The 14,092-nt window shown below is 35.8% G+C and overlaps 1 protein-coding gene across 6 annotated transcripts in view; it reads left to right on the forward strand.

Annotated features, from left to right (window-relative positions):
- Positions 1-13,199, forward strand: part of SIPA1L2 (signal induced proliferation associated 1 like 2) — a 126,519-nt gene extending 113,320 nt beyond the window's left edge. For 2 of the 6 annotated variants that reach the window (XM_077175598.1, XM_054629196.2), the window contains 5 exons: positions 2,792-2,923; positions 8,255-8,308; positions 9,262-9,385; positions 11,017-11,098; positions 11,960-13,199. In XM_077175598.1, the coding sequence (XP_077031713.1) occupies positions 2,792-2,923; positions 8,255-8,308; positions 9,262-9,385; positions 11,017-11,098; positions 11,960-12,106 (539 nt within the window). In that variant the 3' untranslated portion in view covers positions 12,107-13,199. The remainder of the gene's footprint in view (positions 1-2,791; positions 2,924-8,254; positions 8,309-9,261; positions 9,386-11,016; positions 11,099-11,959) is intronic. The other 4 variants (XM_077175599.1, XM_054629197.2, XM_077175600.1 and 1 more) reach the window with 3 other exon arrangements.
- Positions 13,200-14,092: the final 893 nt, after the last annotated feature.

The following is a 14,092-nucleotide window of genomic DNA, read 5'->3' on the forward strand; positions in this document are numbered from 1 at the left end:
AACTGACCACAAAATTTTAAAAATAGGGACTCTTGATAGTGCTTTATACTTTTATGCATCAGTAATAAAAATCAATAGAATTCCTAAGTGTAGGAAGTGACAAAACTGAAAAGACTGGAAACTACAAGACTAATAATTTTATGCCAAAAGGCGTACAGCAAATAAAATAATCTTTAAAACTGAAGATAACACTGAAAATGTTTCCTCAAAGGAAACTGTGTTGCTTCAAAAGTCAGTCTTGTACAAAGTAGTGGCCTATTAGATTAGGCGTGTCCTTGTGGACATAGAGAGGTGGGAATGCTTAAGCATCACTTGCCACCTTTGCACAAATCAAAAAGGGAAAGAGGCAACAGCTGCTGATGTGGCAGTCCTACACAGACAGAGTAAGGCAACAGCAAGGTAAAGAGGAGCAGGGAAGAAATGCAAATACAGGAGGCCACAAATAATTTATCTCACCCAGAGCACTCCTGGAATGCAAACAATATTCTCTGAAATTCAAAGGCATCAAGGCCTATGTCATTAGAGCTCATGTTTGGCATTTTTATTCTTTTTCTTCTTCCCCCTCTTTTTGCTCCCCCATTGCAGAAGAACACAATTTATGTCTTGAAAATGAATTATTCTGTGGTAGTATACTTATGCCTGTTCAGTTATTCCACTTAGACTTTCAGCCATCAGCATGAGCACTTGCATTTTCAGAGCTATCAATATTCAAATCTCTACCCTGGCAGGCTTTCTGCAGTTGAGTGGCTCTGTCAGGGCTTATGCAGGACTGAATAGGATCCACCCTAAGGTGAACTGAGGTTCTCACAGAGACAATGCATAATGAAGGATGACTACTGGTGAATATATCACTCCTACACTTTAATTTGGAGAGCTGGCAGCATCGCGCTGGGAGCAGGCTTCTTCCTGACAGGTTTCACAATCAGCCTCTCAGGCTGATCACACAAAAGCAAGGGCTGTCCCTTCAGGCCTGCCTGCTGGTCTAGAACCAAAAGCTGGCTTGCCAGTCTTTCAAATAAGGTATTCTGTCTATTTTCCACAACAGGGATGTATGAAACATTTGTACTTGCACAAATAAGGTTCTCACCATTCCCAAGTCATATACAGAATCTCAGAGGCTGCTCTGACTTTCAGCTTTGAATGTATTTGCACAAAGGCAGCCTTAGGTAAGGCTTTATGTATGTTTATACAGAACTGAAAATAAAATCTTAGTACAGATATATGAGTAGAATATATGTCTATATTATATTTTCCATTTCATGTAACATCCACTTTTACATACTGAGAGTAGGTATTGAGAAGGACATTTCTACAGAGTTTTGTCAAGCCACTTCCAAATGTAATGTAACAATACTGCATCTTTCATAAAAGTGTAGAACAAGATAAATTCCACAGTAAAGAGAATTTCAACCTCTTCTGCAGGGACTCCTAATTTCTGACAGAGGATTGTAAGCCTCCTTCACTTTTTTTTCCTCATATTTTGTATTCTTTTTAAGAAAGGTTTCTGCAAAGAATAGAGCATATCATATGTGTGCATCATTGCTCTGTGCAGTGGAATGGTTTGTAACAGCCTACTCTCTTTGGATTTTTAAGTCAGAATCTTTAAGTCAAATGGACATTAATATCAGGACAATAACAGCATGCCATTTCCTTAAATGCTAATGTATCTTCCACTTGTGTGAATGCATTTCTTCCTTCATTGTTTTTTGTGTTTGGTCTTTTCCTGGGGAAAAAATACTCATCTTCAGTATTATAGTTTAAATCACTGGAATGACTAGATGGAAATTTCCTCCTGAAATATTTGAGGAAAAATTACTATTTTGACCTTTTTGTTTCATTGGAGTGGATATGTTTAAAACAAAAATTCTCTTTGCCTGACAATACTATGTGATGAAATTATTATATTCCATTGCTGGCTTTATGGTTAAGATGAAATGTGATTGCAAATAGTAGTTTTGGTTTATGATCAGTTTTAAGAAACTGTGTGTCTGTTCAGTTTTTTTTTTTTAACATATTCACATTGATCAGAGTGGAGATTGCTATGGACAAATTAGGAACATGTAAAGATATTCAAGAAAATTATTAAAATTAGCATCTCCTATAATAAAATGTATATTTGTAGTACATTCTAGAATGTGCATAACTGAGAGGTTTGTTTGAACAGTTTATAGTGTATACATTTCATTTAATATATGATCTGTGTACCTTTTACAGTGTGTTACAGCTCACTCTGAAATCTCACCAAGTCTTACATCCTCAGAGATACAGCTACAGATGTTAAACTAATAGGGTAATATTTTCAATGTGAAAGGGAGGTTTGGATATAGGCTAGAATTTACAAATGCATTAGAAGAAAAGCAGGTGGTTTATTTAATTGCTTCTGGAACATGAATATTTACAGTTTCAGAGTAAAACTCTGCATGTAAATATCTTTCATGTTGCTTCACAAATATAGCTTGGTGTATCTAGCAACTTTTCTGCTCAGAACTCAGGTTTAACATGCTATGCTTTAGAATGGATGTTGCCTACTCATACAGCATTCATATGAAAATGTGAGGGATATGCCATGTGAAGTGGCACCAAAAAATGCCCCTTAAAACTGTACCATCTTACTTTGCCAACTTTAGAGATTGTTCCACCCCTACTGAGTATTGAACAGGAAAAGACAAACACAAGGGAAATGAAGATAAGCACTTTTTGCTTATACATTTTTTACAGATCATTATAGTATCTTCAAAATTAATTGTACATAACTGTTATAGGAAGACTAATTATTGTGTTTATTGTTTAGATGAATTCTGGTTCTCAGATGGGTCCTTATCTGATAAAGCCAAATTCAATGATCCTGGCCTGATGCCCCTGCCAGACACTGCCACAGGGCTAGACTGGTCTCACCTGGTAGATGCTGCACGAGCGTTTGAAGGTAACAGGAAAATTTGAATAAAGATCAATGTTCAGTACACAAACTTTTTTATTAATATATATTGTTTAGTCACATTTTGAATTACAGAAATCTAGTGTTTGCCTCTGTAGCCCTTTAGTTCTTTTGGCAATATCAATTCTCAGTGTGGAAGATTGTCACTGAAAATTTGGAGTCTTCATGATACTCTCTATGTCCATTTTAGATGCAGTTCCTCCACTTTAGTGCCTAAGTTTCTTCTGTAATCAATTGCAAGGTCAGATCTTTGAAGGAGAGATTCAAAACAGTTTAAGTTAGATGTTTAAAATGAAACTGGGAATGACACAGAGTTTGTTGTGTTGTGTTTATAAACTGGCATGTATAGTCCAAATGATGTTGTGGTCCCTGTCAGTTTTCATGAGCCCTTGAAGACCAGTAGAAATGTACAGTGTATTTTGCAGTAGCAGGATTTGGGGTACAGGATACAGACCGGGTGTGCTTTATTAAATTATGGAACCAGATTAACCAAGGAAGTAAACCTCATCTGCCTCTGCGAGCTAAACCTACACTTAATGTCTAAGCAGAAAAAGCAGATGTTGGTTTCAGTGTTTATATGAATATACACATTTGAGTGTTTGTGTTTTGTTGTTTGAGAGGTGTTTGTTTAGTGCTGTCCTCATTAACTGCTGTTGCTTGTGCTACTGAATGTAATCTATGAATAAGGGATGACGTTACCACAGTCATCCTTGTGTAAGATACAGGTCTTAACTTTGTGAAAATGTCTGTGAAGTTAGTGATTTGGATCTTTTCTTTAACTTCTTTTAACCATGGAAATCAGTTTTCTGATTCCTTCCCAAAGTGTGAAGTGATTATAGTGCACTTTGACCAAAAGCTCTTCAGCACTGCTTGTTGCACTCATTTAAATGGCATTGTGAAAACCCAAACCAACAGCAATGATTAGGAATTTGAAGAACTGCATTATTTCTTGACCTGATGTGCATTCATTACTATTCAATACTACTCAAACATGGCTGTGGTAGCTGGCAGGAACTACTGTGACACTGAGAATCTTGACAGCTCTTCCCATGCATTCCTATGTTCAATTGCTCAGGGAACACCCTGCTATTTGTTACTGACATCTTCAACTACTGAAAAAAGGTTTGCATCAGTAAATGACTAGCTCTGTAACTTCGTACTTGAAGAATATTTTAAAATGCTAATAAAAATGTTGAGTTCAGCTGAGTGAAGGATCATTCTGTACCAGCTATGCTCCTCTATTTTTAGCTTTCTTTGAAAATTAATAGATTTTCATTTTTTTTACTACACAGTATCATGATTAAAATAATTTCACCTTGGTAAGTGTTATGTAAGTGTAATTACATTTGAATTTGAAAATGAGAGGTAGAACAATACAGCTAACCCACAGTGCTGTATCCTAGGGAGGAAGGGTATTAACTTGTTGGGTTTTAATTGCAAATACTTAGATATATCTGTAGATAATGCTGAAGAACTGATTGTCTGAGTTGTAAGATAGAAGCTATTTATTATATGTTTTTTGGTTTATTGTAAGATTTTGAGTAGTAAATAACAATCTATTTTTATATGAAGGAATATAATTCTTTTCTGTTTAGGACTCTACAGTAGTGACATCTGTGTATATGGTAGATGATTTATACAATGTTTTGACTAAATTCATAGTGCTGCAACTAGAAACCTTTTCAAGGAATGGAATTTCTAAACCCTTATTCAACTTCATCCTATGTCTTGCAATTTGAAACTAATTTAAAAAAGAATAACTGATAGGCATGTCATAAAAGATCACTGGAAAGAAATGTGTTGCATATGAATTAACAGTGCAGTTTCCATGTGTATTTTAATGTTGTTTACTTAGCAGCTGCTTCAACTTTCTTTTTAAAAACAGCTTGGAACTACTGTTCTGCATTCCATCAATGTGAAAAAGAGAGTGAATGATTCTAAAGTTTGTCCACTTCTGAATATAAAACTGTTTTGATCTTTTTTTTTTAAACTGGATGAAAATGGGATCACATTTCATATAGGACCATATTAAAAAAAACCCCAAAAGTAAACAAACACCTGCCTTCCCATTTTCAATAGAAAGGATCACTAAAATTATAATAATTTTTTAATACTGAATCTGTGAAATTAGAAGTTTTCTCTAGTTTGGCTTTGCCTGATATTTTGAAATTGTGTTCTCTTCTAGAACCTAGATATTGGTCTTAATTTTAATTTTTTCTTTGTACAATGTCTTTTCTTACTATGAGTTTATCAGGATTACCAATCTGATTCCAAGGTCAGAGTTTTTTTCTTGTTATCTCTCTAGATTATGTGTTGACAATTTATATTATTTGATCAGTTCAACATCCCTAATGTGGGCCTTATGATCTTTCATCTCTGTCTTAAAAAGCATTTATATCTTGATTAATGTTAGATGTAGACTTTTTAGGTGCTTATATTGTTGCCATCAGTTGAATTAAGAACTAAATTAGTAGGCAGATTTTTGCTACCATCATCCATACTCAGAGTTTACGTGTGGTTGTAACAGGAGCAGTAGTCTCATTTTTCACTTTGTTCCTCTCCTCAGAGGAAGACTGGACAAGGCTGTTTATTAGTATTAGCTTTTATTCAGCTGAAGCCTTGATCCTGATGGAAGATGCTATTACTATTGTTTTGTTTTGTTTTTAAATGAAAGTATGGTGGTAATGCTTTTCTCTTTGTCAGGATTTAATTTTCACTGCATTTGCTTGAGAAAAACCTTTGTGCAAAGCTGAATATTTTACTTCAAACTTTTTCTGAAAATCCTCTGTTATTCCTAAGACAGGTCTTCACAGTGTAATGGAGAGCTGTGCATGCATTAAATCCACAAGCTCCAGAAGCTGCAAGGGTTCTTTGCTTGAGCTGCCTCTGTGGAGGGTCAGCGCCCATAGGCGGGAGCACAGTGGAGCATTATTTTAACACTCTGCACTCCTTCCTTTGCAAGACATGGTTTTGATTCTGATATCTCTCCAGAGATTATCTTTGGCATGTATGCTAACATCAGTCCAGTCAGTAGCAGGGGGAATCCTCCCATTTCTGCCATACATGGACAGGCTACTTCCAGTTCCCGTCTCTTATTTCATTGGGAAGTGCAGAGAGACATAACCAGGGAGGAGTTCACATGATGGAAATACTCTGTTGTAATGTTCCTGTATCTATCCCTGGAGCAAAGAATAAAAAATAGATAGGACTCTATGTGACTGTACAGCAAAAGAGGGAGGGTAGTTGGCGTGAAAAATAAGAAGTTAAAGAACCAAAAAGAAAGAAAGCACTCTCAGCTGAGTAAAGATAAAGATATGGGAGAATAAATTGGAACGCCAAATTTGAAAAAGGAGAAATCCCAGAAAAGACTCAGGGAAAATTAGAGATTAATTTTTCAATTCTCTTTTTGCATTATCCTTCCAATAGATCTTCAAGTTAGGGAAGAAGGACTGGCTTTCAACATGTGTTGATGATTTTTTCTATCTTTTCCATGTTTTGGGGACAAAAAAGAGAAGCATTTTTGGATGTCCATACCTGCTACTGCAATCATAAAAGACAACTGACACAAATACAAATATTGAATATTTTTATTAGTACAACTTTGTACTATTTGTTCTACTTCAAAGTGGGTTTATTATGCTTTAAAAAAACTGTTTAGTGTTTGATAAGTCGTATTGTGAGCATTAAAAGCCTAAGATAGTCCTTTTGACATCCCTGTTCATTAAAATTGGTGGTTTCAACTCCTGATTTTTTTCCAGGTGATTTTTATGAATGTCTACTGGTGCCAATCAAAATGCAGTGTTTCTTAATGCAAATTTATCTTTGCAGAAACATCTGTGCTATTATAATTAATGTTATTTTAATACTTTTATTTAAATTCTTCATAGCTAAATGTAATGCTACACATAATATAATGAGAAAGAAGTGGATCATTTAGCATGACAGATAATTATTTTAACCAAAGTAGTGTGTTAAACTGCTAGAAAAAGAAAAAATAACAATATTTAGTTAACATTTGATGATTTCTAGGGCATGCATGTGTAACTCTTTTTGCTTCAGTGCATATGTCAGTATATGTTTGTGGGTAGACTTTACCTTAACAATGAGAGAGTGGCTTCATGCACTATACTCATTTTAGCCTTTTCTGCTTCCAGTACATCAAAATTGCCTGGAGTTTTTTCTGGCCTCTGTTAGTGGTCTGGATCAATGATAATACAGATTCAAACTCTTAGTGGTTACAGCTGTATGACTCTTTTACTGTAAATTTAAACATGAATTTTTGTCTCATCTTTGGTCTTGCTAAGTCAATTGTTTAAACTTTTGATATAAAGACCAATATATTATTTGTAAATAGTTTTCTGTGGGTGGATTCTCTTTGGAGTTTGGCAGGGACATCTCATTTAAAAATAAGACCTCTGAGATTTACATGTATTATCTTCTGTTTAGTATGTACATTTTGATTCAATTGAATAGGAAGGGTATCTGTAATTTGGAGGAAACAGAATCTAGGTCTACAGCATCATACCCAGAAATACAGTTAATTTTTCTTTATAAAAAACAGTTGTTGTAATGAAAATGTTAATACTGTGAAGGTGAAATTAATTATCTGTGTACTTCAGACTACTTGTTTACACTGTCTTGTTTCTGGGCTACATACTGTGTTTGATCTGGGAAACGAAGTTTATTTATCTGTACAAAGTAAATCTATTTATCTTGGTAGGTTTCAAATCTGCAAATGATATCATTGATTATGTGTTTAAAATTATAGTCTTACCTTTTTGTCAGCACATATGGAATAGTCATTTTCATATTTGTTGAGATCCATCAGTAGTCAGAAATAAGGCTAAAAGCAGGAGAAATGTGCTGCAGTCTTTGAAACTGGACAAAATCAGAAATGCAACTTTTGTTCATTGTATTATAGAATGAATTGGCGATCTATGCTGTGCTGAAGGGGTTTTTTAAACCAACAAAGAGCATTTTAGTGATTTCCTATTTTTGTTTGGTAGAACTTATCCTTCCTGTTTGCAGAGATCAGGCCTGTATTTACTGTTTGTGTCCTTTAAGAGTTTGAAGGATTGTCCTGTTATGTAGCCTGCCAAGTTGCCAGGCTATGTCACAACACTGGCTGTTGCTATCAGAGACGTGGGGTGTGGCACCTCGTACTTACTGTAATGTTGGTGTTGAGTAGAAATGGCCCGGCAAGGCTGGGAGTGAGCACAGCAGGAACTGCACGGGAACATCCCACTGCTGCAAGGGCCACAGCTGCTCCAGTGGAGATGGACCCTGTTGTTTATAGGAACATTCTAAATCTTATTCCAGGTTTTGACTCAGATGAAGAATTTGGGCCATTCTGTCATCAGACGCCGTTTCTAGGTGATGGTCTGGGATTGATGACTTTTGCCTTTTGTAAACTTTTTTTGATACTTCCTATGTTTGCACGTTTGCATGATAATGCAAGCTTTGGGCCTGGTGGGGTGGTAGAGCAAGGGGAGAAAGGGCAAGGCAGGCATGTTGTCACCAGAATTCATACAAGCCTACAGACATGGATTTTGTTTGGCAGAAATAAGCTAAATCAATCTCCACAGAATATGGATTTTGGTTGTTTGGTTTTGTTTTTTTTTTCCTTAAAGAAGACAAATTAAGTCCTAATGAATGCATCATTTACTCCTGTTCTGTGCAATGATGATCTGCATGGCATACTTCTATTATGTGGTGACTGATGTATTTTGGCAACCACACTGTATATCCATAGGTAATTGCATCTGTGCTTGTTAGATTATGTTCTAGTGAAATTCAATGCAGATAATAGAGTGCTTTAGTAATACCTATAATAAAAGCTCAATTGATAAAAATAGTGTGAATTTATTGGTTTTCAAGTATGCAGATTACCATCAGCTTCTGCAAATGCTTGAGACAGTAAAGCAATATGAAAAGAAAAGTGAAGATTTATGGGGAATCTGAGGGCTCTAAGTCCATGGAAAAAAATGCAAACCTTTTTGCTGAATTATTACTGTCGTTGGTTGTGGACCTGAATTCTGTAATGGCTTTCTGCATATTTCATCAAGACCAATTTACTGTTCATATCAGCATTAAGTGGTCTGGACAAAACTGTCATACTGCTGATAGACATAAAAAATTGCTTTAGGGTTGCCTTTGGATGCAGGTGTGGGGAAGCCAACTAGTTGGTGCATACGTCTGCTGATTATCTTCAGAGCTGAGATGTAGAAGCCTACATCCATTTTTGCTAACTGAACCAGCATAATGGTTGTAATATAGACTTTTATTTTGTGCAGTTTTAGAGGTATCCTTATGTTACTTTTTTACAGATCAGAGAGTAGCATCTTTTTGCACCTTGAATGATATGCCACAAGCTCAGGGCTTGGAAGGAGCACAGGAGTTACCTTTGGATGAGAGTCCCCCAGACGGAAAAGATTTTCTTGAGGATGCGGGGTATGTCAGAATGGAAGCATGTTTCTTTCAAAATGCATGATTTATTTCATTTTTCTTATTTTAAGGAAAGATTTTCTCTTAATGTTGCATGTCAAATTGCCTGTATGCATGTTTCATGGCTGTTTGATGGCAGACTTGTTGCCTGGACTTATAATTTCTTTAATTTTGAAAAATTTTGTTTCTTCAAATCAACTTCTCTCTCACTGCAATTGGTCTGTAATGCAGATCAAGGTTAGATGCAGAATTTCAGATAATCAAATTTTTTACTGTATTCTTCCTTTACAATAATAATATTTGTTACATTTATTTCTGTTTTTTTTTTAATAGAACTAATAACAGGAGCTCAACTCTGTAGGATGCAATAATCTAATTGGCAGCAAATGTCTCAAACCTTGGAACAGGGTCTATCCTATCTTAGCAAGTATTTGCTATTTACAAACCTGTAATTTTTCTTTTATACGGAGGTAAATTAATCAAGAGAATCTGTAACAGAGGATTGAAGATTTTATGCCAAACTACCCAATTCTCCAAATTCTTCCCAGTGCTGTGAGAGAAATTATTGCTTTTTTTTCCCCCTGACTCTCCACCTATCCTGGTCTAAGGAGTGTACTTGTTAATTTAAAGATCATTCTTGTTATAGATTCAGCAGTATAATCTGTCCACCACTACACTTTAAAAGAAAAACACATCTTTGATTAGTTTTGCTCTTCAGTTGTAGGAATGGAAGAATGGGAAATAGAGGGAAAGTCTTCTTGCTTGTTAGACTATCACATTTTAATTTGAACCAATTTTACACAAATTAGCTTGCTTATATGGTAAAGCACATTTACTGTAATGACTTTTAAGTCCATATCTTTCCTGAGGCTAATGATCAGTAAGGACTACAAAAGACTGTTAAAGATGTTTCCCTTTTAGCCATGGCAAACCTGTCAGATTTGTGCAATTGCATGAAGCAGCTCATTCAGCTTTGAATGTAAAGCCTCTCTTCACCTGCTCTCTTTTAGACACAATTACTCACATGACGGCTAATTGCATCTATAATGTACATGGAACTGTCTCCCACAGTACTCACTGTCATTCAGAAAATAGAAACTATCTCAGTATTTTCCCTCAGTCATGCATTTGATTAACCTGTGGCAATATTTTATGTTTTGACCTTTAAACAAAATATTTGTCTCCATTAAGCCATAGGTTTATCCTTTACTGCAAATGACACTATTGCACAGCAGACAAAAGAACATTTTACAGCTCTTTTGGTTTGCAGTAATTGCTGCTGCATCTTGCTTGAGATTAGTGCTTATCAGAAAGCAGCTTGTTAACCAATATGCCTGCACACCATGGAGCAGTGAGTGTGACTTGCACTGTGAGGGTATGTGCAAGTCATTCCTAAAACATTGCTTCTTAAAATCATTGTTACTTCTGCCTGATTTGCATGAGAAGCAGTGCTGTATTTCAGATATTGCAGGACTGGATTTATGTTCTAGTAATAGTCTTTTACTGATGCTGGTTTTGTCTCTATTTTCCTAACTATGATTGGTTTCCTTTGCTATTACTAAAAGTGTAACTCTCCTAAAGCTGGGAAGAAGATGTTTTTCACTAACTCAGAGTGAAGGTAGTGGTTTACTTTACAGGGAACATGCTCCAAGTACTCTGACTGGAAAAGTAAACCAGCTGGAAGTCATCCTCAGGCAGCTACAAACTGACCTGAGAAAGGTAAGAGACCACAAGCACCATCACTGTTCCCCAGTTTTAGTAGTTTTATTTTTACAGAGACATCACCAAGGGCTTGAAAGAAGTACATCAGTTAAATTAGACAGGAGGACTTGGTTGCTCGGAGCACTGAGGTGCAGAAGGTCCTGTGGGAATGGTTATGTGAGGAAATTGGCCCAAGGCAAAGTATTTTATGGTTCTTTACTCCAGAACAATCCTACAAATAGTCATACCCCAGAAAAAAGGAAACACTTCATCTTTATTTATAGTACTTTGGGTTTACCATAGGATAGGGATATGGACAGGGCACCATTGGTAAGTAGTTAGCACCCCAGTTTTGTCATACTTGTTGCCTTGTGCTGCCTTGCTCATGTAGCAACGACTTGATTTGTGCCTCATTTGCTGTCAAAATTCTGAGCTGGAGATATTGCCAGGATAATAGAAATGAGGCTGCTCTTGGTAGGAAAATAATCATGTAAGGAAAAATTTTGAAATTAGATATTGTTCTTCCTTGTTTGAAATCAATTACTTACAACTTGGGCTCTCACATATGGTTTATTATAGCTAAAAGCTTCTTATGCTTTTAATGCCTAATTTTATTTTTCTTTTGTTAAATAGTGTAAATGCCTTTAATTTTTCTATTAAACTAACATCTAGTTTTCTTTTTAGCTTGCAGTATTTTCTTGGAATGAATCAGGTAGTTGGAGCATATTTGGGGAATTAACTTACAGTTAACAGTTGTCAGAATGAATTAGGGAGCTCAACAAAATATAACTGTTGTGACTTACATAGAAATGTTAACAAAAAAATAAATGTTGTCATCACAACCACTCACTTTGCTCAACTTGTATCTTTGTTAACCAGGAAAAGCAGGACAAGGCAGTTCTCCAAGCAGAGGTGCAGCACCTGAGACAAGATAACATGAGACTTCAGGAGGAGTCTCAAACAGCAGCTGCTCAACTGAGGAAATTTACAGAATGGTTTTTTAATACGATAGACAAAAAATCCTAATGGCTGGGGCCCTGCAAAATACTTATCTGAACAACCTAAAAGCTGTATCTTTGAAATAGCGGGGTAATAATTTCACTGTGTTCACAATCCATTTTAGGTGTTTCTGCTACATTTTCTGTCCAGCTTTATTCATCTGAAAAGGAGAGAGAACTGTGGCGACCCGTCTTTAAATTCATATGAAGAAAGCAGAGAATAGCAGATACTTGTTTGTGTGCAGATGAATGTAAAAAATTCTTAGTGTCATTTTAGACATTTTTAGAAGTTGCTCTGGCTGGGGCTTGCCTGAAGAGGAATATTTGGGGTTTTAGTTCCTGCGTTTCAGGTGTGCTGGTGAAGATGTTAAAGCAATTTAAATTAGCTTGGGCTTCAGTATTGTAAGATAAAAAGAATAACCAGACATATACTTTAATGTTTAAAAGGTGCTCTATTTTTTTGTATGTACAGTAGTTTTATTTCCACAGTCCACATTGTCATAGCAATAAGAATGGAGGTATAGTGAATAGTCACAGAGCTGTGTTTATAAAATGTTAGCACTGACGTGTTTAACACTCGTTTGGATGCAGATACATTAGAGATTATTTATTTGCAGGAACAAATGGTGCCTGAATATAAACAGTGTTCTGATTTTCTAAAAATACACATGCCTTGTAAATGGCTCACTGGGGTTAGCCCACTCCCAACTTCAGTTACTTTTGTATAGTTGATGTTCAGCTAAACAGCTACACTGCTTAACTATGGAAATCATGTATGCTGTGAGCCAGCCAATCAGTTGTACAATGCCAAATTTGTTTATCTTTGTACAGAAGCTTTGATCAAGTGTCTTGTATTTAACACCTTTATTTAAGCTTATTTAACCTTAAATTGTTGTTTTTATAAAGTTTGTTTTATCTGCACTATGGTGAAGTCAGTTGGTTGCAAGTTGTAATATTTTGAGCTTGCCAAGACTGTACGGAGGAGTTCTAGAAAATTCTAACAATTGGATGCTGCTAGTACACAATTGATTTGTTTGTATGCTTTAACATTTTTAACTGTTTAATTTGAAATGAACATACATCCTGCTTTTTTAATAAATGTTAAAAATCTAAACCTGAAATATTTTATCTTGTATTATCTGAAGTCATTGTTACTAGTAACAACTCAGGTTTCTCTTCAGCTCAGTCCCCGGGCTCTCCATCCAGAGGCGGTTCAACCCCTCAGAGCTGTCAGGATCCCTTGTTACCAAGGAGGGCTTGCCACCATTATCACCATTATCAGTTAATTTCTTTGGTGTATCCTGTCCTGGAACCCAGGAGCTGGCTTCCCCAGTCTGAACAAAAGCTGTTTGGGGTGGTCATAGGCATTGATTAGTGGCCTAGGAGAAAAAAATCCTGCTTTGCTGACAAACACATCCTGGAGAAAATGCTCAAAAGAGGTTTAGTTTCTTCATATTTCCTTTTATGTTAGTTGTAGCAGGAAATAACTTGCCATCTTCTTGTGCCAGCAACTGAGGATTTGATTGCAGTGTTAGCATATGTGTACATATGTAACAGTATGTGTACAGTACTGAGCTTAAAGTCTACATGAAAAAAAGGACACCTTTGCAAAATGAAATGAAGCTAATGAGCACATTTGAGTTACCCTGATGAAAAAAAGGTCCAAGACCATAGTTTTATCCCAGTTTTCTCTTGGCTGCTGAATGTGTTCAGGCAAACCTATGGAAAATTATTGAATAATTAAAAAATATATTCAACTCATACAACTAAAATTCCATGTCTATTGTTAGAGTACATTGGCTGAGAAATATTTTATAAATTGAAGAAATGTCTGTCACTGCTGTAACAATTGTTCTGAGAGACTCTTCTTGGGAAAGGTTGTATATGGGCAAACAATCAAGCCTTTGGTTACATTGAAATTTAAAAGACCATTTTGTACTGTATTTTTCATCAAAAACTCTGACTTTTACATACCAAACAATATCCACTAAGCTGTATTAGCAGGGTAATTAGA

The sequence above is a fragment of the Agelaius phoeniceus genome, chromosome 3 (assembly GCF_051311805.1).
Source record: "Agelaius phoeniceus isolate bAgePho1 chromosome 3, bAgePho1.hap1, whole genome shotgun sequence".
In the NCBI taxonomy this organism is placed as follows: domain Eukaryota; kingdom Metazoa; phylum Chordata; class Aves; order Passeriformes; family Icteridae; genus Agelaius; species Agelaius phoeniceus.